This window comes from Myxine glutinosa, chromosome 3 (assembly GCF_964187855.1).
Source record: "Myxine glutinosa chromosome 3, kmMyxGlut1.1, whole genome shotgun sequence".
Classification (NCBI taxonomy): domain Eukaryota; kingdom Metazoa; phylum Chordata; class Myxini; order Myxiniformes; family Myxinidae; genus Myxine; species Myxine glutinosa.
The window spans coordinates 47,029,177-47,044,628 of record NC_136263.1 but is presented as its reverse complement, the minus strand read 5'-3'; the positions used below and the strand labels follow the sequence as shown (position 1 = coordinate 47,044,628).

Below are 15,452 nucleotides of genomic sequence, written 5' to 3'. Positions count from 1 at the left end.
CTCCCGCTCAGTCCCTTTTTCACAAGCGCACTCGAGCGCACACGAGCCAGGAAAATGCAACTGCCCGAGAGAGAGAGAGCAATAGGTGACCGTCCGCCACACAGCAAGCACCAGAGAGAGAGAGAAAATGGCAGGACGTTCGCGTTTTCTTCCTCCGTTCTCGAAGGTCCCCTCTGACGTCACGTTCGCTCCAATCACCACACGCGATTCAATCACCCCATCGCTCCTCAACCAATCCTCAATTGGGGCGTGACCTCATGGCCATTCTTGACGCCCATCGAGAACGTTTGGCTGGGCGGGGTCGTAATGTCTGGGTACTGTCGGTGATTATAGTGGTTGCAATTATGTGCCGATTGCATGGCTGGTCGAGTGAGTGTTATAAGAACAAAGGGAAAAATCACAAGGGCAATTACACACTGGGGATTATTCTTAAGCCCTACCTAATTAGCATAGCTCCACCCGTTGGATAGAGACACACAAACGCTTACACAGACATTCGGCCGAACGGATTCCCTACTTAGTTACATGAAGGTGGGCTTCTTCTTCTTCTTCTTCGTGTAATCGGAGCATTCTAAACCTACACAATTCTGTATGGACTAAGGTATTCCGTTAGCTACCCCCACACACGTAACAATATATATACACTACATGGCCAAAAGTAGGTGGACACCCGAACATCACACCCGTATGTGCTCGTTGAACATCTCATTCCAAAATCATGGACATTAATATGGAGTTGGTACCACCTTTGCTGCTATAACAGCCTCCACTCTTCTGGGAAGGCTTTCCACTAGATGCTGGAACATTGCTGCGGGGGATTTGCTTCCATTCAGCCACAAGAGCATTGGTGAGGTCAGGCACCGATATTGGGCGATTAGGCCTGGCTCGCAGTCGGCATTACAATTCATCCCAAAGGTGTTCAATGGGGTTGAGGTCAGGGCTCTGTGCAGGCCAGTCAAGTTATTCCACACCAGTCTTGACAAACCATTTCTGTATGGACTACGCTTTGTGCACAGGGGTATTGTCATCCTGAAACAGGAAAGAGCCTTCCCAAAACTGTTGCCACAAGGTTGAAAGTACACAATCGTCTAGAATGTCATTGTATGCTGTAGCATTAAGATTTCCCTTCACTGGAACTAAGGGGCCTAGCCCAGACCATGAAAAACAGCTCCAGACCATTATTCCTTCTCCACCAAACTTTACAGTTGGCACTATGCATTCGGGCAGGTAGTGTTCTCCTGGCATCCGCCAAACCCATATTCATCCGTCGGACTGCCAGATGGTGAAGCGTGATTCATCATTCCAGAGAATGCGTTTCCACTGCTCCAGAGTCCAATGGCAGTGAGCTTTATACCACTCCAGCCGATGATGCTTGGCATTGCGCTTGCAATCTTAGGCTTGTGTGCGGCTGCTCGGCCATGGAAACCCATTTCATAAAGCTCCCGACGAACAGTTGCTGTGCCAACGTTGCTTCCAGAGGCAGTTTAGAACTCGGTAGTGAGTGTTGCAACCGAGTTCAGACGATTTTTACACGCTTCAGCACTCGGCGGTCCCATTTTGTGAGCTTGTGTGGCCTACCACTTCGTCGCTGAGCTGTTGTTGCTCCTAGATGTTCCCACTTCACAATAACAGCACTTACAGTTGACCAGGGCAGCTCTAGCAGGGCAAAAATTTGACGAACTGACTTGTTGGAAAGGTGGCATCCTATGACGGTGCCACGTTGAAAGTGGCTGAGCTCTTCAGTACAGCCCATTCTCCTGTCAATGTTTGTCTATGGAGATTGCATGGCTGTGTGCTTGATTGTATGAGTATATACCTGTCAGCAATGGGTGTTGCTGAAACAGCCAAATCCACTAATTAGAAGGGGTGTCCGCATACTTTTGGTCATGTCATGTATATATATATATATATATATATATATATATATATATATATATATATATATATATATATATATATATATATATATATATATATATATATATATATACAGTGGAACCTTGACTTACGAGTGCACCAACTTACGAGTTTTCCGAGATACGAGCCGTCGCTCGGGCGGTTTATTGCTTTGAGATGCGAGCCGAGATCTGAGTTACGAGCTTTCGCCACCCGCCACCAGGTGGGTTCCGGTCACGTGGTTATCTTGCCGTGCAAGCATATCTGCCGTATAGCGCTGCTGTTTTGTTTTCGCATGTTGGTTATTTTGGAGCTTACGCCACCCACACCAGGTGGGTTCCGGTCACGTGGTTATCTTGCCGTGCAAGCATATCTGCCGTATAGCGCTGCTGTTTTGTTTTCGCATGTTGGTTATTTTGGAGCTTTCGCCACCCGCACCAGGTGGGTTCCGGTCACGTGGTTATCTTGCCGTGCAAGCATATCTGCCGTATAGCGCTGCTGTTTTGTTTTCGCATGTTGGTTATTTTGGAGCTTTCGCCACCCGCACCAGGTGGGTTCCGGTCACGTGGTTATCTTGCCGTGCAAGCATATCTGCCGTATAGCGCTGCTGTTTTGTTTTCGCATGTTGGTTATTTTGGAGCTTACGCCACCCGCACCAGGTGGGTTCCGGTCACGTGGTTATCTTGCCGTGCAAGCATATCTGCCGTATAGCGCTGCTGTTTTGTTTTCGCATGTTGGTTATTTTGGAGCTTTCGCCACCCGCACCAGGTGGGTTCCGGTCACGTGGTTATCTTGCCGTGCAAGCATATCTGCCGTATAGCGCTGCTGTTTTGTTTTCGCATGTTGGTTATTTTGGAGCTTACGCCACCCGCACCAGGTGGGTTCCGGTCACGTGGTTATCTTGCCGTGCAAGCATATCTGCCGTATAGCGCTGCTGTTTTGTTTTCGCATTTTGGTTATTTTGGAAAATTTCTTAGTTTTAACCATGGGTCCTAAGAAATTGAGTGCCAAGGGCAGTACTGAGAAGAAGAAGAGGATGATGTGCTTGGATATAAAACACGCAATCGTCGAAAAACATGAGCGAGGTGTGCGTGTTGTCGACTTGGTGAGGCAGCAAGCTCGGATGTGAAGGCAGCTGAAGATTTTATTATAACTTTTGCCGAACTGATAGAAGCCGAACGATACATCCCCCAGCAAATCTTCAACTGTGACGAGACAGGGCTCTTCTGGAAAAACATGCCGAGGAGGACGTATATAATGGCAGAGGAGAAGAGCATGCCAGGCCACAACTTGTTCAGAGTGCCGGCGATAGCTCGCCTTCTCTTTGTGGAAAACACGGTGAGATCCTTAACATCCAACAACTAATGGGACGCAAACGGGGCGCCCAGTTTAGCGGTACACACATTGATGAATCACCCTGCCTGTGAAACACCGACATGACAGGTTATAGCTGGGTCGGGATTCAAACCCAGGCTGGACAGTTTAGAGTCAAGTGTGCGTACCTCCAGTCCAGGCCATCCTGCCAACTTGTATGCTGCATACAGGTGAAATATAAAGCGCGAGATATTTTTATATATACTGTATATTTAAAAAAAAATTGGTGTGGTTTTTGGCGGGCTGGAACGGATTAATAGCATTTCAATGCATTTTAATGGGGAAATTTAATTTGAGAAACGAGCAAATTGAGTTACGAGCTCGGTCACAGAACGAATTAAACTCGTAAGTCAAGGTTCCACTGTATATCTGAGAAATAGTAGAAACTCCACAGTACGAGCAGGGCGTCTCATTTGCATTAAATAAATAATCGGGAGGTTAAATCAGACGCGGACGTAGCTTTCAGGACGTCGATCTTTAATTTGACAAGCTTTCGACCAACAAAGGTCTTATTCTTAGTCTACAAAAACAACAGGCATTATATCAGTCAAGTATGTATAGTGAGATGTGTGTAAGATGTGTGATATGTGTAGAAAATGCATACAAAAGGAAGAGCCATGCCAAAGCTCACTCACCGTCCCCAAGTTCAACGAGAGTGAAGCGCAGCTTACAGTTACCGTTTGTGTTACAGTTCCGGTGCACGTGCATATACAAATATAGAGATACATACATACATAAACACACAAGCATATATTCATATACCATTTATATTTATATAATACATTTATATATTTATATAAATGACATATAAAGGTAGAATGAATGAATGGGTGAATGTATGAATGAATGAATGATTGAATGGGTTACGGTTAATGATTTGATTGGGTTGATGTAGGAACATTATTTGAACATCAAAATTTATGCCATGAGGGATTTTTGTCTGAAGTTTATGTATCCATAAACATACATAAACTGTATTGGATATATATAATGACGAATATATATTATATATATAATGACGAATATATGTCCAGGGGTCGATCCTGATCTCATTTGGGATTTGGGATCTCTGACCATTGCTAAGAGAGAAGAAATACCATACCCATAGTTGAGTGACAGCACCCAAATCAGTCCTGATTGTCAGAGATCAGACTGTTTGAAATGAAGAAAGATGACATCAGCAGCGATGATGGATTCCATGACTTTGCTTTTATTTGGAAGGAAGCTATCTGGTCTGTCGTTGAAATTATTTTTTTCACATCCTTCTTGTGAAAGTTTGTTGACTTCCAGGCTCAAATGAGGTGGCCAAAGAATAATTACAGGCCGTTGAGCTCAGAGTGAGAAGCAAGAGCAGAGCAGCAGAGCGAGATTTGAGAAGATGGGCAATGATTCCATCTGGGCCCGTTGCCAATTTAGTTCCGAGGCTAATTAGAACTTTTCTACATTTTCTGGTCATAAAGAGACAAAAGTCCATCGGGCAGTGGGTACATGAGGTGTAAGATGTAGGGACACCAGTAGGATTAATCCTTCCATATTCACACTAGAAACCCTAAAATAAAACTCAACAAAGTTAACTTCTAACACCTTAATGGACCACTTCAATCTGCACATATAATTTTCTCCTACCTGGTCCAGTTTTCTGCCCTCTGCGCCTAGCTCCCCATCCTGCACCTCTCAGGAACGGTTGTTGCAGAAGCTCCACCGCATGTGCTCTGCGTTCTGGCTCTGGCTCAAAACACAGGAGCATAAACGAACGAGCTTCTGGTGAAAGGGTCTCTGGAATCTCTGGGTGGATCTTAAACATGCCCACCTTGGTAGAAGGTTGTGAGGGTTCAAATGGGGACAAGAGTATGGAGTTATTAAGGCAGTCAAAACTGATTACAATGTTCATTGGCTTGGATGGATATCCAGGCTCTATGGTTTGATACCATTAACTGACAAGAGATTGTCTCACAAGAGATATTAATCAGTTATCCTGTAAACAGTCCTCATGGTTTACATTCTTAACATAATCACATTTGGACAACCTTCTACTTCACTGATGGCCTCAGTCTCCAAAATAGCTTCTCTTCTGCTGTAGAGAATAATTATGCTTGTAGCATGCCCTTGAATTGTGTTAGATCTTCATTCTCTCCGATCTTATATGGTTTAATGAAAATATGATTGCACCATTGTTAATTTCGATTTAATTGATGAATTGTGCTTCATTCTCAATTACAAAACAGAATAGTTCACCTTAAACATTGCAACATGTGGCTCGCCCAGCTCGTGGAAAGGTGGCCGACCGGATGCCATCTCTATGACAGTGCACCCAAGAGACCAAATATCCGCCGGCTTTCCATATCCTCGCTGACCCCGATCGATGATTTCTGGTGCCATGTACTGTAGTGTTCCTGGAATACATGCATGTATATTACATTCATTATTACATGAATGCTCACAGACAATCAAAGATCTGTTTGGCAGTGGATCAAAGATATGTTCTCCTATCATTCCCAAGGGGCACAGCACATGATTATGCCATAAACCTAGTGAGCCAAATTAAGTGTCTGCTCTGGGTTCAGTGGGTTGGGAATTCTATTCTTACCATAACTGACTCATATCAAAGACTTTAACTAGAATGACACTCTGACGCAACAACGTTGACTAATATGCCTCTGCCAACATTATTATATCATCAGATCTGAAATCAGATCAGTTCATCTTTGGATCATAAGATATACTTACTAGCAAAGGTACCCGGTGTTGCTTCATGATGGGAATATGAAGTGGGGAGGGGTGAAAGAGGAGGTGGGGAGAGGATGAGTGGGGAATGGAGGGGGGAGGGGGGGGTGGAGGGAGGAGGGGAAAGGGTGCAGGGGAAAGAGGGAGTGGGGAGACCGAGAGTGGGGAATGGAGGGGGGGGGGGGGGTGGAGGGAGGAGGGGAAAGCGTGCGGGGGAAAGAGAAAGAGGGGTGGGGAGACCGAGAGGGTTGGGGACATAGAGAGGTGGTTGACATAGAGGGGTGGGGGAGACAGCGAGAAAGAGGTGTGGGTATGGGTGAGGAGGGAAGGGAATGGGATGGGAGAGAGAGAGAGGGATGGGGTGGGAGAGAGAGAGAGGAAGAGGGGTGCAAAGATAGAGTGGTGAGAGAGAGAGAGAGAGAGAGACAGAGAGGAGAGGAGAGGGAGAGAGAGGATGTCATGTGTAAAGTCTATGGATTTGGGACTTGGCCATAACTCAATCTGAAAAGATTCACTCTTAGTAATTTAATTCTACACTCTTTGATGGATTCCCTTACTTCATTCTCAAACCTTTGTGTAAACAGGTCCTAAGAGCAAAGAACAAGTTTGTTAAAAATGACTTCTGACGAATAACTAATGTTCAAAACATCTGTTGCACCTCATTTCCCACTGCAATAAACGTACTCTCAACTTTTATTTGAAAAAAAAAATCTACTGTTGCTGAGGTAATATCTGTGGTCCATGAAAGAGCCACAGATTAAAAATGGTGAGTCCTGCTATTGCTGTTGACGATATGGGGGTCTGACAAAGTTTTGTGCTTGATTGAGAGTCTGATGGTGCCACACCTGTAAACGTCTCCGTAGACGGGTTTACTCCAGCAAGACGCTTGGATGTCCCAAAATCAGAGATTTTCAGCACTCCACTGTAAGTGTTAATAAGGACATTATCACCCTGCAGTGGCAGAAACAGGAAGCAATGGATAACACATTAGAAAGAAGGAGAGAGAGTGTAGAGCAGAGAGGGGTGGGCTACAAGAAAAGTCAAATATAAGAACAAGAAGAGGTGTACTTTGATGTCACGGTGCACAATTTGGTTGTTGTGAAGGTAGCGAATTCCTTGAAGGATTTGCCGTGTGTAGAACGCCATAGTTGACTCATTGTTTTGCAGTGGTCCCCACTTCTCTCGCAGCAAAGATGACAAACTTCCTGCAGAAAGTAACAGCAGCAATAACATGTTATTTCACAAGAAATAACATCTCAAGATAATCCACAAAAAGGAACTACTCGATTAGACCCAACCCGAAGGGGTTGCGAGACGATTGTAACGCCCCTGTCTGTGTATGTGTCCATGTCTATATATTTTCGCATTATCTTTTTCTGTGCAATCACTTGTCCGATCGATGCTAATCTTCAAACATAGGAGGGACTCCCAATGGAGAATATTTTATTGATAACTGTGACATCATAGGTCACGTGGTATGGCAGCCATATTGGATTAAAGGAAAAAAATGGACATCTCTGAAACCACTCAGTGAAAAAATTGAAACTTGCCATATGCCATCAACTCCCCACGGCGTATATAGAGTGATAATGATGACATCATCAGTGAAGTGGTAAAAAATGAATGAATGAATGAATGATCGTTTCAAGGCCATTTTTCCCCGCTAGATTGTGGTTAGTCTTGCAGGCCCCATGACAATCATGGTTCCCTGTTTGAGGCAATGTTTTTTTTTTTTAATGGCCGGGTGCCCTTCCTGACACCAACCCTTAGTCGCCTCTTACGATACGCAGGGATACGGTGTACCTATTCTAAATTAGGGTACACACCGGGATCATTCATCCCAGCAAGCTGGTACTCAATTTGCCGACCTCGGAAGGATGACAGGCTGAGTCAACCCCCCTGGCGTTAATTCATCGATCGATCGGGATTCAAGCTCAGGATCTTAGGATCCCAAGCCTGCGCCCTAACCACTAAGCCAACACCAGGCTGGTATTCCAGCCATAAATGGTTGAATCGAAATCCTTATCCAAAAAATCTGAAACTTCCTATATCTCTGATCTACGACCCGACGTGAGTGAAGAATTAAATTTACATCGGCCACTTGGTCTGATGGCTATACAGTCATCCCTCGTTTATCGCGGGGGTTACGTTCCAGAACCCCCCGCGATAGGTGAAAATCCGCGAAGTAGAAACCATATATTTATTTCATTATTTTTATATATTTTAAGCCTTTAAAAACCCTCCCCATACTCTTATAAACCTTTCCCACTCTCTTATGAACCCTTTCTACACTCTTAAACACACTTTTGAGACCCATCCTTAGTCCTTACGTATTAGAAAAATATTTGTACGTGTATATATAGCTGGACAGTACATTGATGCAAGTTCTTTTATAATTGCAATTAATTAACAAACAAACATACACATATGATCATGGAACTACACAAGTACAGTACAACAAAGTATTTACATTGATGCAAATTGTGTTTTTGAAAGCAAAAGGCAATAATTGACAAAAGTGTCTTTAATCAAACCTGAGGCCTAAGCATAAAGAAGTCTTCATGAGCTATTCAAAATAGAGATGATGATTAATTTTGAAAATTAATAAGAAATGCATTAGCTTCCTCTTGCATATGCAGCAGCTTCCTGATGGTTAATTTGTAGGAAGCAGTGGGGGGTGGAGAGGAGGTGAGGGTGGTTATTCCTGATCTGATGCAGTGATGAAGCAGATATCTCATCTGTATCAAAAGGTAATGACCGAAAAATCCCATCCTCCACAACCTCGGTCATTCATGTTACTCAGCGACTTAATTTAATTGCAGCTTAAGACAACATCATCGAAATCGTCATCATGATCATGTGTCTCTAAGTTGGAAACATAAGTTATTGTAAATTAGAGGTTACCCAAAGTATGATGACTCTTAAAACCATATTGATCATTAAACTGCAGGACACAGTTTGGCATCAACCTTGCAAATTACTTAAAGTAGCGAAGAACCGTCCAAGAACCCTCCTTACGGATGGGTTAATTACCCCCAGAATCATGGACAAGTTAATTACCCCCAGAATATGGGACTTTCAAAATGCGCGATTCTTTGTCTACTCATTTATAATGCGTATTTTATTTCGATTTACTGTAATATTCTTTTAATATAGGTTTTAATTAATGTGTTATATTTTTATTTATATTATTATTAATTTTTTAGGCTAGAAAATGCTTATTTTACCGCAAAAATAATTAAAATCTAAAAAAATAAAAATACCTAGAGGCCGCAGAATCCCGCGATATAATGAAAAATCCGATATATAATTTTACATATACTAGCGAGAAAAACCCGCGATGTACCGAAGCCGCGAAAAGTGAAGCGCGATATAGCGAGGGATTACTGTATTGGATTATTGGTTAAAAAAAAAAAAGAAGAAGCTAACATATAAAAACGTAAAAATCTTCTCCTGAACCGCATAACTGATCGATATGAAACTTCATTCATATAATCTACGAGCCATTGGGAATAAAGTTTTTTTTTGTCATATTCATCTTCATTGAGCAATTTAGCCTAAATGTGCACACATGTGGTTGTTAAATATCATACAAATCAATCAATAACAAATAAAGCTACGATAATGGCAAGGTATGTAACATAATAGGGTGCATGGATGATAGAAGTACACCACCGGTTAAAAGTTTTAGAACACCTCAATTTTTCCAGTTTTTATTGAAATTTACGCAGTTTAATGTCTCAATGTACTCTTTAATTAAGCATAGAACAAATAAACAATTGGAGATAAAAAGAAATCATAGAATCATTTTGTTTAACAAAATTGAATTTAAATTTTTGACTCAGCAATGTAGCCACCTTTTGCAGATATAACCGCCGAACACACTCATGGCATTCTTTCTACAATGGAAATCAAATATTGTTTGGGAAGTTCTTCCCAACACTGTTGCAGAAGTTCCCACAAATGTGTTGCACTTGTAGGTTGCTTTGCTTTCACCCTTCTGTCCATTTCATCCCAAACCAGCTCGATGGGGTTTAAGTCTGGAGACTGTGCTGGCCATTCCATGATTTGAAGCCTACCGTCTTGTTCTTTTCCTCGAAGGTAGTTTTGACATAGCCTGGAGGTGTGTTTAGGGTCATTATCTTGCTGTAGGATGAACCTCTGACCAACTAGGCATATACCAGAGGGTATTGCATGGCGCTGCAAAATGCTGTGGTCGCCCTTTTGGTTCAGGGTGCCAGTCACTCTGTGCAAGTCGCCGACTCTGGATCCAGCAAAAGAGCCCCAGACCATCACGCTTCATCCTCCATGTTTGACAATTGGTGTCACACACTGAGGAATCATCCTTTCGCCTACTCGAAGGCATACAAAAACCCTGAGTGATGAACCAAAGATTTCAAATTTAGATTCATCGGTCTATAAGACCTTCTTCCAGTCTTCAGTAGTCCACTGGTGGTGCTTCATGGCCCAGCCAACCTCCTTTTCTTATTTTGGCAACTTAGCAATGGCTTTCTTACTGCCACTCGACCTGTCAAACCTGCAGCTCAAAGTCTTCTCTTCACAGTTGAAACTGAGACTTGCTTACTTTGACCAGTGTTAAGCTGTGCTTGAAGCTGTTGTCCAATGAGCCGCTTATCACACAAGCTGTTGATTCTCAGAAACTCGTCTTCTGATTCTGTTGTGGCTTTGGGTCTGCCAGACCTCTTCCTGTCAAGAGTTTTCTCCAGTTTCCAATATACTACTTCCTGCAGTGCAATATAGTCCAAATAATGCTTCAGAGGGTGTAATAACAGTCTGTTCCAATACTGCTTTTATACAGACAGGGGGTTTGTAATCAAGTAATCAGCAGACGTTGGGACACCTGTAGGAACTGTTTGCATCAACTTTCAAGGCTTAATTTACTTACATTGCTGCAGAACAGCTGTAAGTTGTTAATCCATTACTTGTTCCCTGAAGAAGGCCTTTTTTTTTTTTTTACAATGTAACTGCAATTTACATTATTTTCCCGTTTTTGCAAACCTAAACTTTTTTTTTACCTCGAGCAATTTACTGCTTACCTTTGTACCATGTCAGGTTATTCATTGGACATTAAACTGTGTAAATTTGAATAAAAACTGCAAAAATTGAGGTGTTCTAAAACTTTTGACCGGTAGTGTATATGGGCCATAATAGAAGTGGGCTATTAATAGTAGCATGTTTAGTTAATGATGGTATTTTTGTTCAGAATGAACACGGGAGTGCTCTATGAGTGTCGTTGTAGTTGTTGTTAGAACACAAATCACCTTGTTGGCACTTCCAAAAAACCTCAAGTTTAGCATAACTTGGACAAAATATTATGCCATCTCGACCAATCAAATTTGCCGCTCGCACCCTCAGCATTTGGGAATATTGAGATTCAGACGCGTAGGAAATGTAGATCATGCTCAGAAATGCAAAGCAAGAGTTCAAAGACCCTTCCTGCGGCCTTTTTATCAAGAAAGGATGGAGAAAGGTATTCTATGAACTCTAGTTTGCAAAGCAATATTTAATGACCACCAATAAAGACAAAATATTTCAAAAATTGTGCTATTATAAAGGGAGTGTGGGGTGATGAAAAGGTGCCTTTAACAGTGCACCAGAACAGCAGTTTTGAAGCTAGATGCATTTCTGCTGAAAAAATAATCCAGACCTTATCAACGTAGAGGCAAACAAGACAACAGAGAGCTATTGTGCTGTCCCAAACACTTAGGAATTACAACCATTATGCCAATCTCTATTTTGTGTATAGCTTACAGACAATGAAGCCACAGAAAGTAGTTGCTATTGATGCGGTAATATAAATTTGACCAAGACCATTCAGTTTTACAGCATCAGATTACATGACTGAAATGCAACAGCAGAATTTAGCGTGTGCGTAGTTTGGGTGAGGAACCTCCAGGAACTTGCTCCATGAGGATCTTGAAAAAGCCGTCGTGACTCAACGAGCCGAGGTAGCGTACGATGTTTCGATGTTGCAGGTGCCTGTGCAAGGCAATTTCTTCATGCAGAGGCTGAGAATACCTTACAAGAAGGAACAAGATGGTGTCACCAACTAACAGCACTGTATCGAGTCATTCTCGGCATCTTATGTCATTATGCTTTCAGCTATGCTATACCTCAAAACTATTTCTACGACCCACAATAAGCTTCTCACATTGCTCTACTCCACAATAACGTTTCATTTTGCAATGCTTCAACTTCTCCTTGCATGAAGAATCAACCTTGCGCAGCACCATGAAACTAGCTAGCCCCATCAAGCAGTGTACAATGTCTCAAATCCAATCCCACCCACAAACCCACGATGCCTCAGCCCCACCCCATGTGTTTTCTCAACCCCATTCCACACCATGATGCCTTGCCTCACCGATCATCCTTTTCTGGTATTTCCTTTATCGCAATGCGCACGTGGCTGTGCAGATCTCGTCCAGCATACACTACGCCAAAGGTGCCTCGTCCGAGTACAATACGTTCACCATTGTCATTGTATTCATAATCCCACTGAGGTGGTTTGTGGAACAGTACCAGAGAAATTTGAAATTATTTTCATTTTAGCCATGCACAATTGTCACAATTGTCAAGGCTTTATTTTGGGAGGTTCTGCAGAAAAACAGAATTGCAACAAGTAAAATACAGTATCTATGTACACTGTACAGTACAAAGACAACAAAAAAGAAAATCTCCATAAAGCATTATCATGGACTAGAACCCAAGGAGGTAGTGTGCAATGGTCACGGATTTCCATAAGTGTACTTCAACAGTCCTGATCAGCTTCACTGACAGGTAAAAAATGGTGAATATGAAACTTGTATCAAGGAGCTGTTAAATTCAAATTATACTGAATGCAAGAGTGCAAAAATCATAAAACATCCTCAATAGCAAAGATGAAATGAATGCAGGAAGAAAAAAATTAAAAACAAGGAAAAACAGAAGAATATAAACGCAGGGGCAATACCCCTGGCAGTCACCTTGAAGAATAAACAGTATACTACACTGACTAAAGGTATTTTAAACCAATTTCAATGGTTGCTGGAAGACAGGGAGCATGTAGAATCATACTAACATAATCATAAGACTTTAAACAAACAAACAAAAAAATAGTTACTTTGGGAGACAGCCCCCTTCCTACCCCACACCTCCTCAGACCCCAATTTTTCGAATGCCTTGAACAAACATTGGTACATCATGGGTGATGAAGGTTGTGGTGATGTTTCATCGAAATTGCGTGTGTGGTTTCAGAGAAAAGAGCAAATACCTACTTTGGGGAGCAAACCCCCAGTATACTCTTCACGGCCCGATTTTTTTTTAATGCGTTGAACAAACCTTGGTGCAACACGGGTGATTAAGGATGTGGTCAAGTTTCATCAGAATTGCATGTGTAGATTCTGAGAAAAAAGCAAATACCTATTTTGGGGGGCAACCCCCCAGTATACCCCTCATGGGCCGATTTTTTTTTTAATGCCGTGAACAAACTTTGGTACATCATAGGTGGTGAGGGTTGTGGTCAAGTCTCATCGAAATAGTGTGTGTAGTTTCAGAGAAAAAAGCAAGTACCGTAAAATTCGGACTATTAGCCGCAACCTTTTCCCTCAACTTCGACCTCTGCGGCTAAAATAACGATGCGGCTTGTTTATGGAATTTTCCGATGTTGCGGGTTTTCCTGATGACGCGTTCAGGCCAAATCAAGTTGTTGTCGTCAGTCTCCAGTCTATGTTTAGATTCACATTAGGTTTCAAAACTGGTTTTGACTTCGTGAATTCAAAACTCACTGTAAAAGTGTGCTAGTGATAACTGTTTACGGTTTTTTCCTCCAAATTTACACACGGCCTTTACACACACGAAACATTCAGTTACCGGTAATCGCCCATGCGCAGACAACTTCCATCATGCCGAAAACACGACGCAATGCTTACGATGCAGCTTTCAAATTGAAGGCGATCGAACTGTCGAGTTTCTCACTTTTTGTGGTTAATTTTCGGACGTTTTTGCGCTTGGTTTTTTGTGCAACATTTGCGGCTTATAAACCAGTGCGGCTTGTGTGTGTTTAAATTCCAGATTTTTTTTAAAATTCAGGGGATGCGGCTTATATAACGATGCGCTCAATGGTCCGAAATTTACGGTATCTATTTTGAGGGTCAAACCTGGATCCACTTTGACCCCCGGTAGACCCCCTTAAACCCCGATTTTCTTAAATGCCGTGAACAAACTTTAGTCACAACACAACAAATATCATTTGTGCCAAATTTGGTCGCAATCCTATCAACGGTTTCAGAGAAGAATTTTCAAGTGTTTATGGATGGAATGACGACGTGCCATCGCATAAGCCTCCCCTGAACTTCGTTCCAGGTGAGCTAAAATCCAAAGAAAAAAAGATTAACAAAAATGCTAGACCCCTGCATTTGTTCAGCATAAATAATGCATTATGGAAACATCTCCCTAAGATGAATGACAAAAACAACCACTAGGGGGCAATATTCAAGCCAACATTTGTAAGCTTCAGGTTGTTGTTTCAGCCTGTGGCTGCTGGTTGCATCATTTCTATGGAAGCGCTTTGTGCCGCTAATGCAGTGCCCCAATTACCAGTGAGCTGGTACTCCATTTGCCGACCTCGGAAGGATGACAGGCTGAGTCAACCCCCCTGGCGTTAATTCAACGATTCAGGCTGAGTCAACCCCCCTGGCGTTAATTCAACGATTGACCGGGATTCGAGCTCAGGATCCAAGGATCCCAAGCAAGCACCCTAACCATTAAGCCAACACCAGGCTTAAGCTTCAGGTGATGATGTGTTATTACCAGAGACACAGACACGCCCACTCACCTCCAGGTCCTGGTGGTTTTCCAGCTCAAGATCCATATTGAGGCCCTGTTCCTCCATGAAGCTTTTCACCATGGAGTGAAACCTGTAATAAACAAGGATATTGGGCCCATCACTTGTTCTTTATCCATAATCCATTTCCTTAATCTATCGGTTTACTTTTCTTACATGTACTGATCCGGCGCATACCATGACGGACTCCAGCTCAACATCCACCTTTAATTTGGCCAAAGTACTGGCATACAATGAAGATATGATCCATATCTTCTAGAGCCTACAGATTGCTGCCTGGATCTTGTATCATTCTCATTTTAAATTGATAATCAAATCATTCACAACTGTAACTAAGTCGGGTGTTGGCTTAGCGGTTCGGATGCTGGCTTGGGATCCTAGGATCCTGGGTTTGAAACCGGGTCGATCGTTGAATTAACGCCAGGGGGGTTGATTCAGCCTGTCATCCTTCTGAGGTTGGCAAATTGAGTATCAGCTTGCTGGGATGAATGTGCCGGTGTGTGCCCCGGTTTAGAATAGGTACACCGTATCCCTGCGTGTCGTAAGAGGCGACTTAAAGGTTGGTGTCAGGAAGGACATCTGGCCATAAAAACTTTGCCTCACAAAGGGAACCATG

At 42.7% G+C, this 15,452-nt stretch overlaps 1 protein-coding gene across 1 annotated transcript in view; it reads right to left on the bottom strand.

Annotated features, from left to right (window-relative positions):
• LOC137423621 (mitogen-activated protein kinase kinase kinase 15) overlaps nucleotides 1–15,452 on the bottom strand; it is a 67,338-nt gene that overhangs the window by 13,654 nt on the left and 38,232 nt on the right. The window contains exons 13-19 of the mRNA XM_068110973.2: nucleotides 14,828–14,909; nucleotides 12,377–12,510; nucleotides 11,906–12,033; nucleotides 7,063–7,199; nucleotides 6,840–6,945; nucleotides 5,506–5,663; nucleotides 4,897–5,080 (exon numbers count right to left, since the gene is read on the bottom strand). Of these exons, the coding sequence (XP_067967074.2) occupies nucleotides 4,897–5,080; nucleotides 5,506–5,663; nucleotides 6,840–6,945; nucleotides 7,063–7,199; nucleotides 11,906–12,033; nucleotides 12,377–12,510; nucleotides 14,828–14,909 (929 nt within the window). The remainder of the gene's footprint in view (nucleotides 1–4,896; nucleotides 5,081–5,505; nucleotides 5,664–6,839; nucleotides 6,946–7,062; nucleotides 7,200–11,905; nucleotides 12,034–12,376; nucleotides 12,511–14,827; nucleotides 14,910–15,452) is intronic.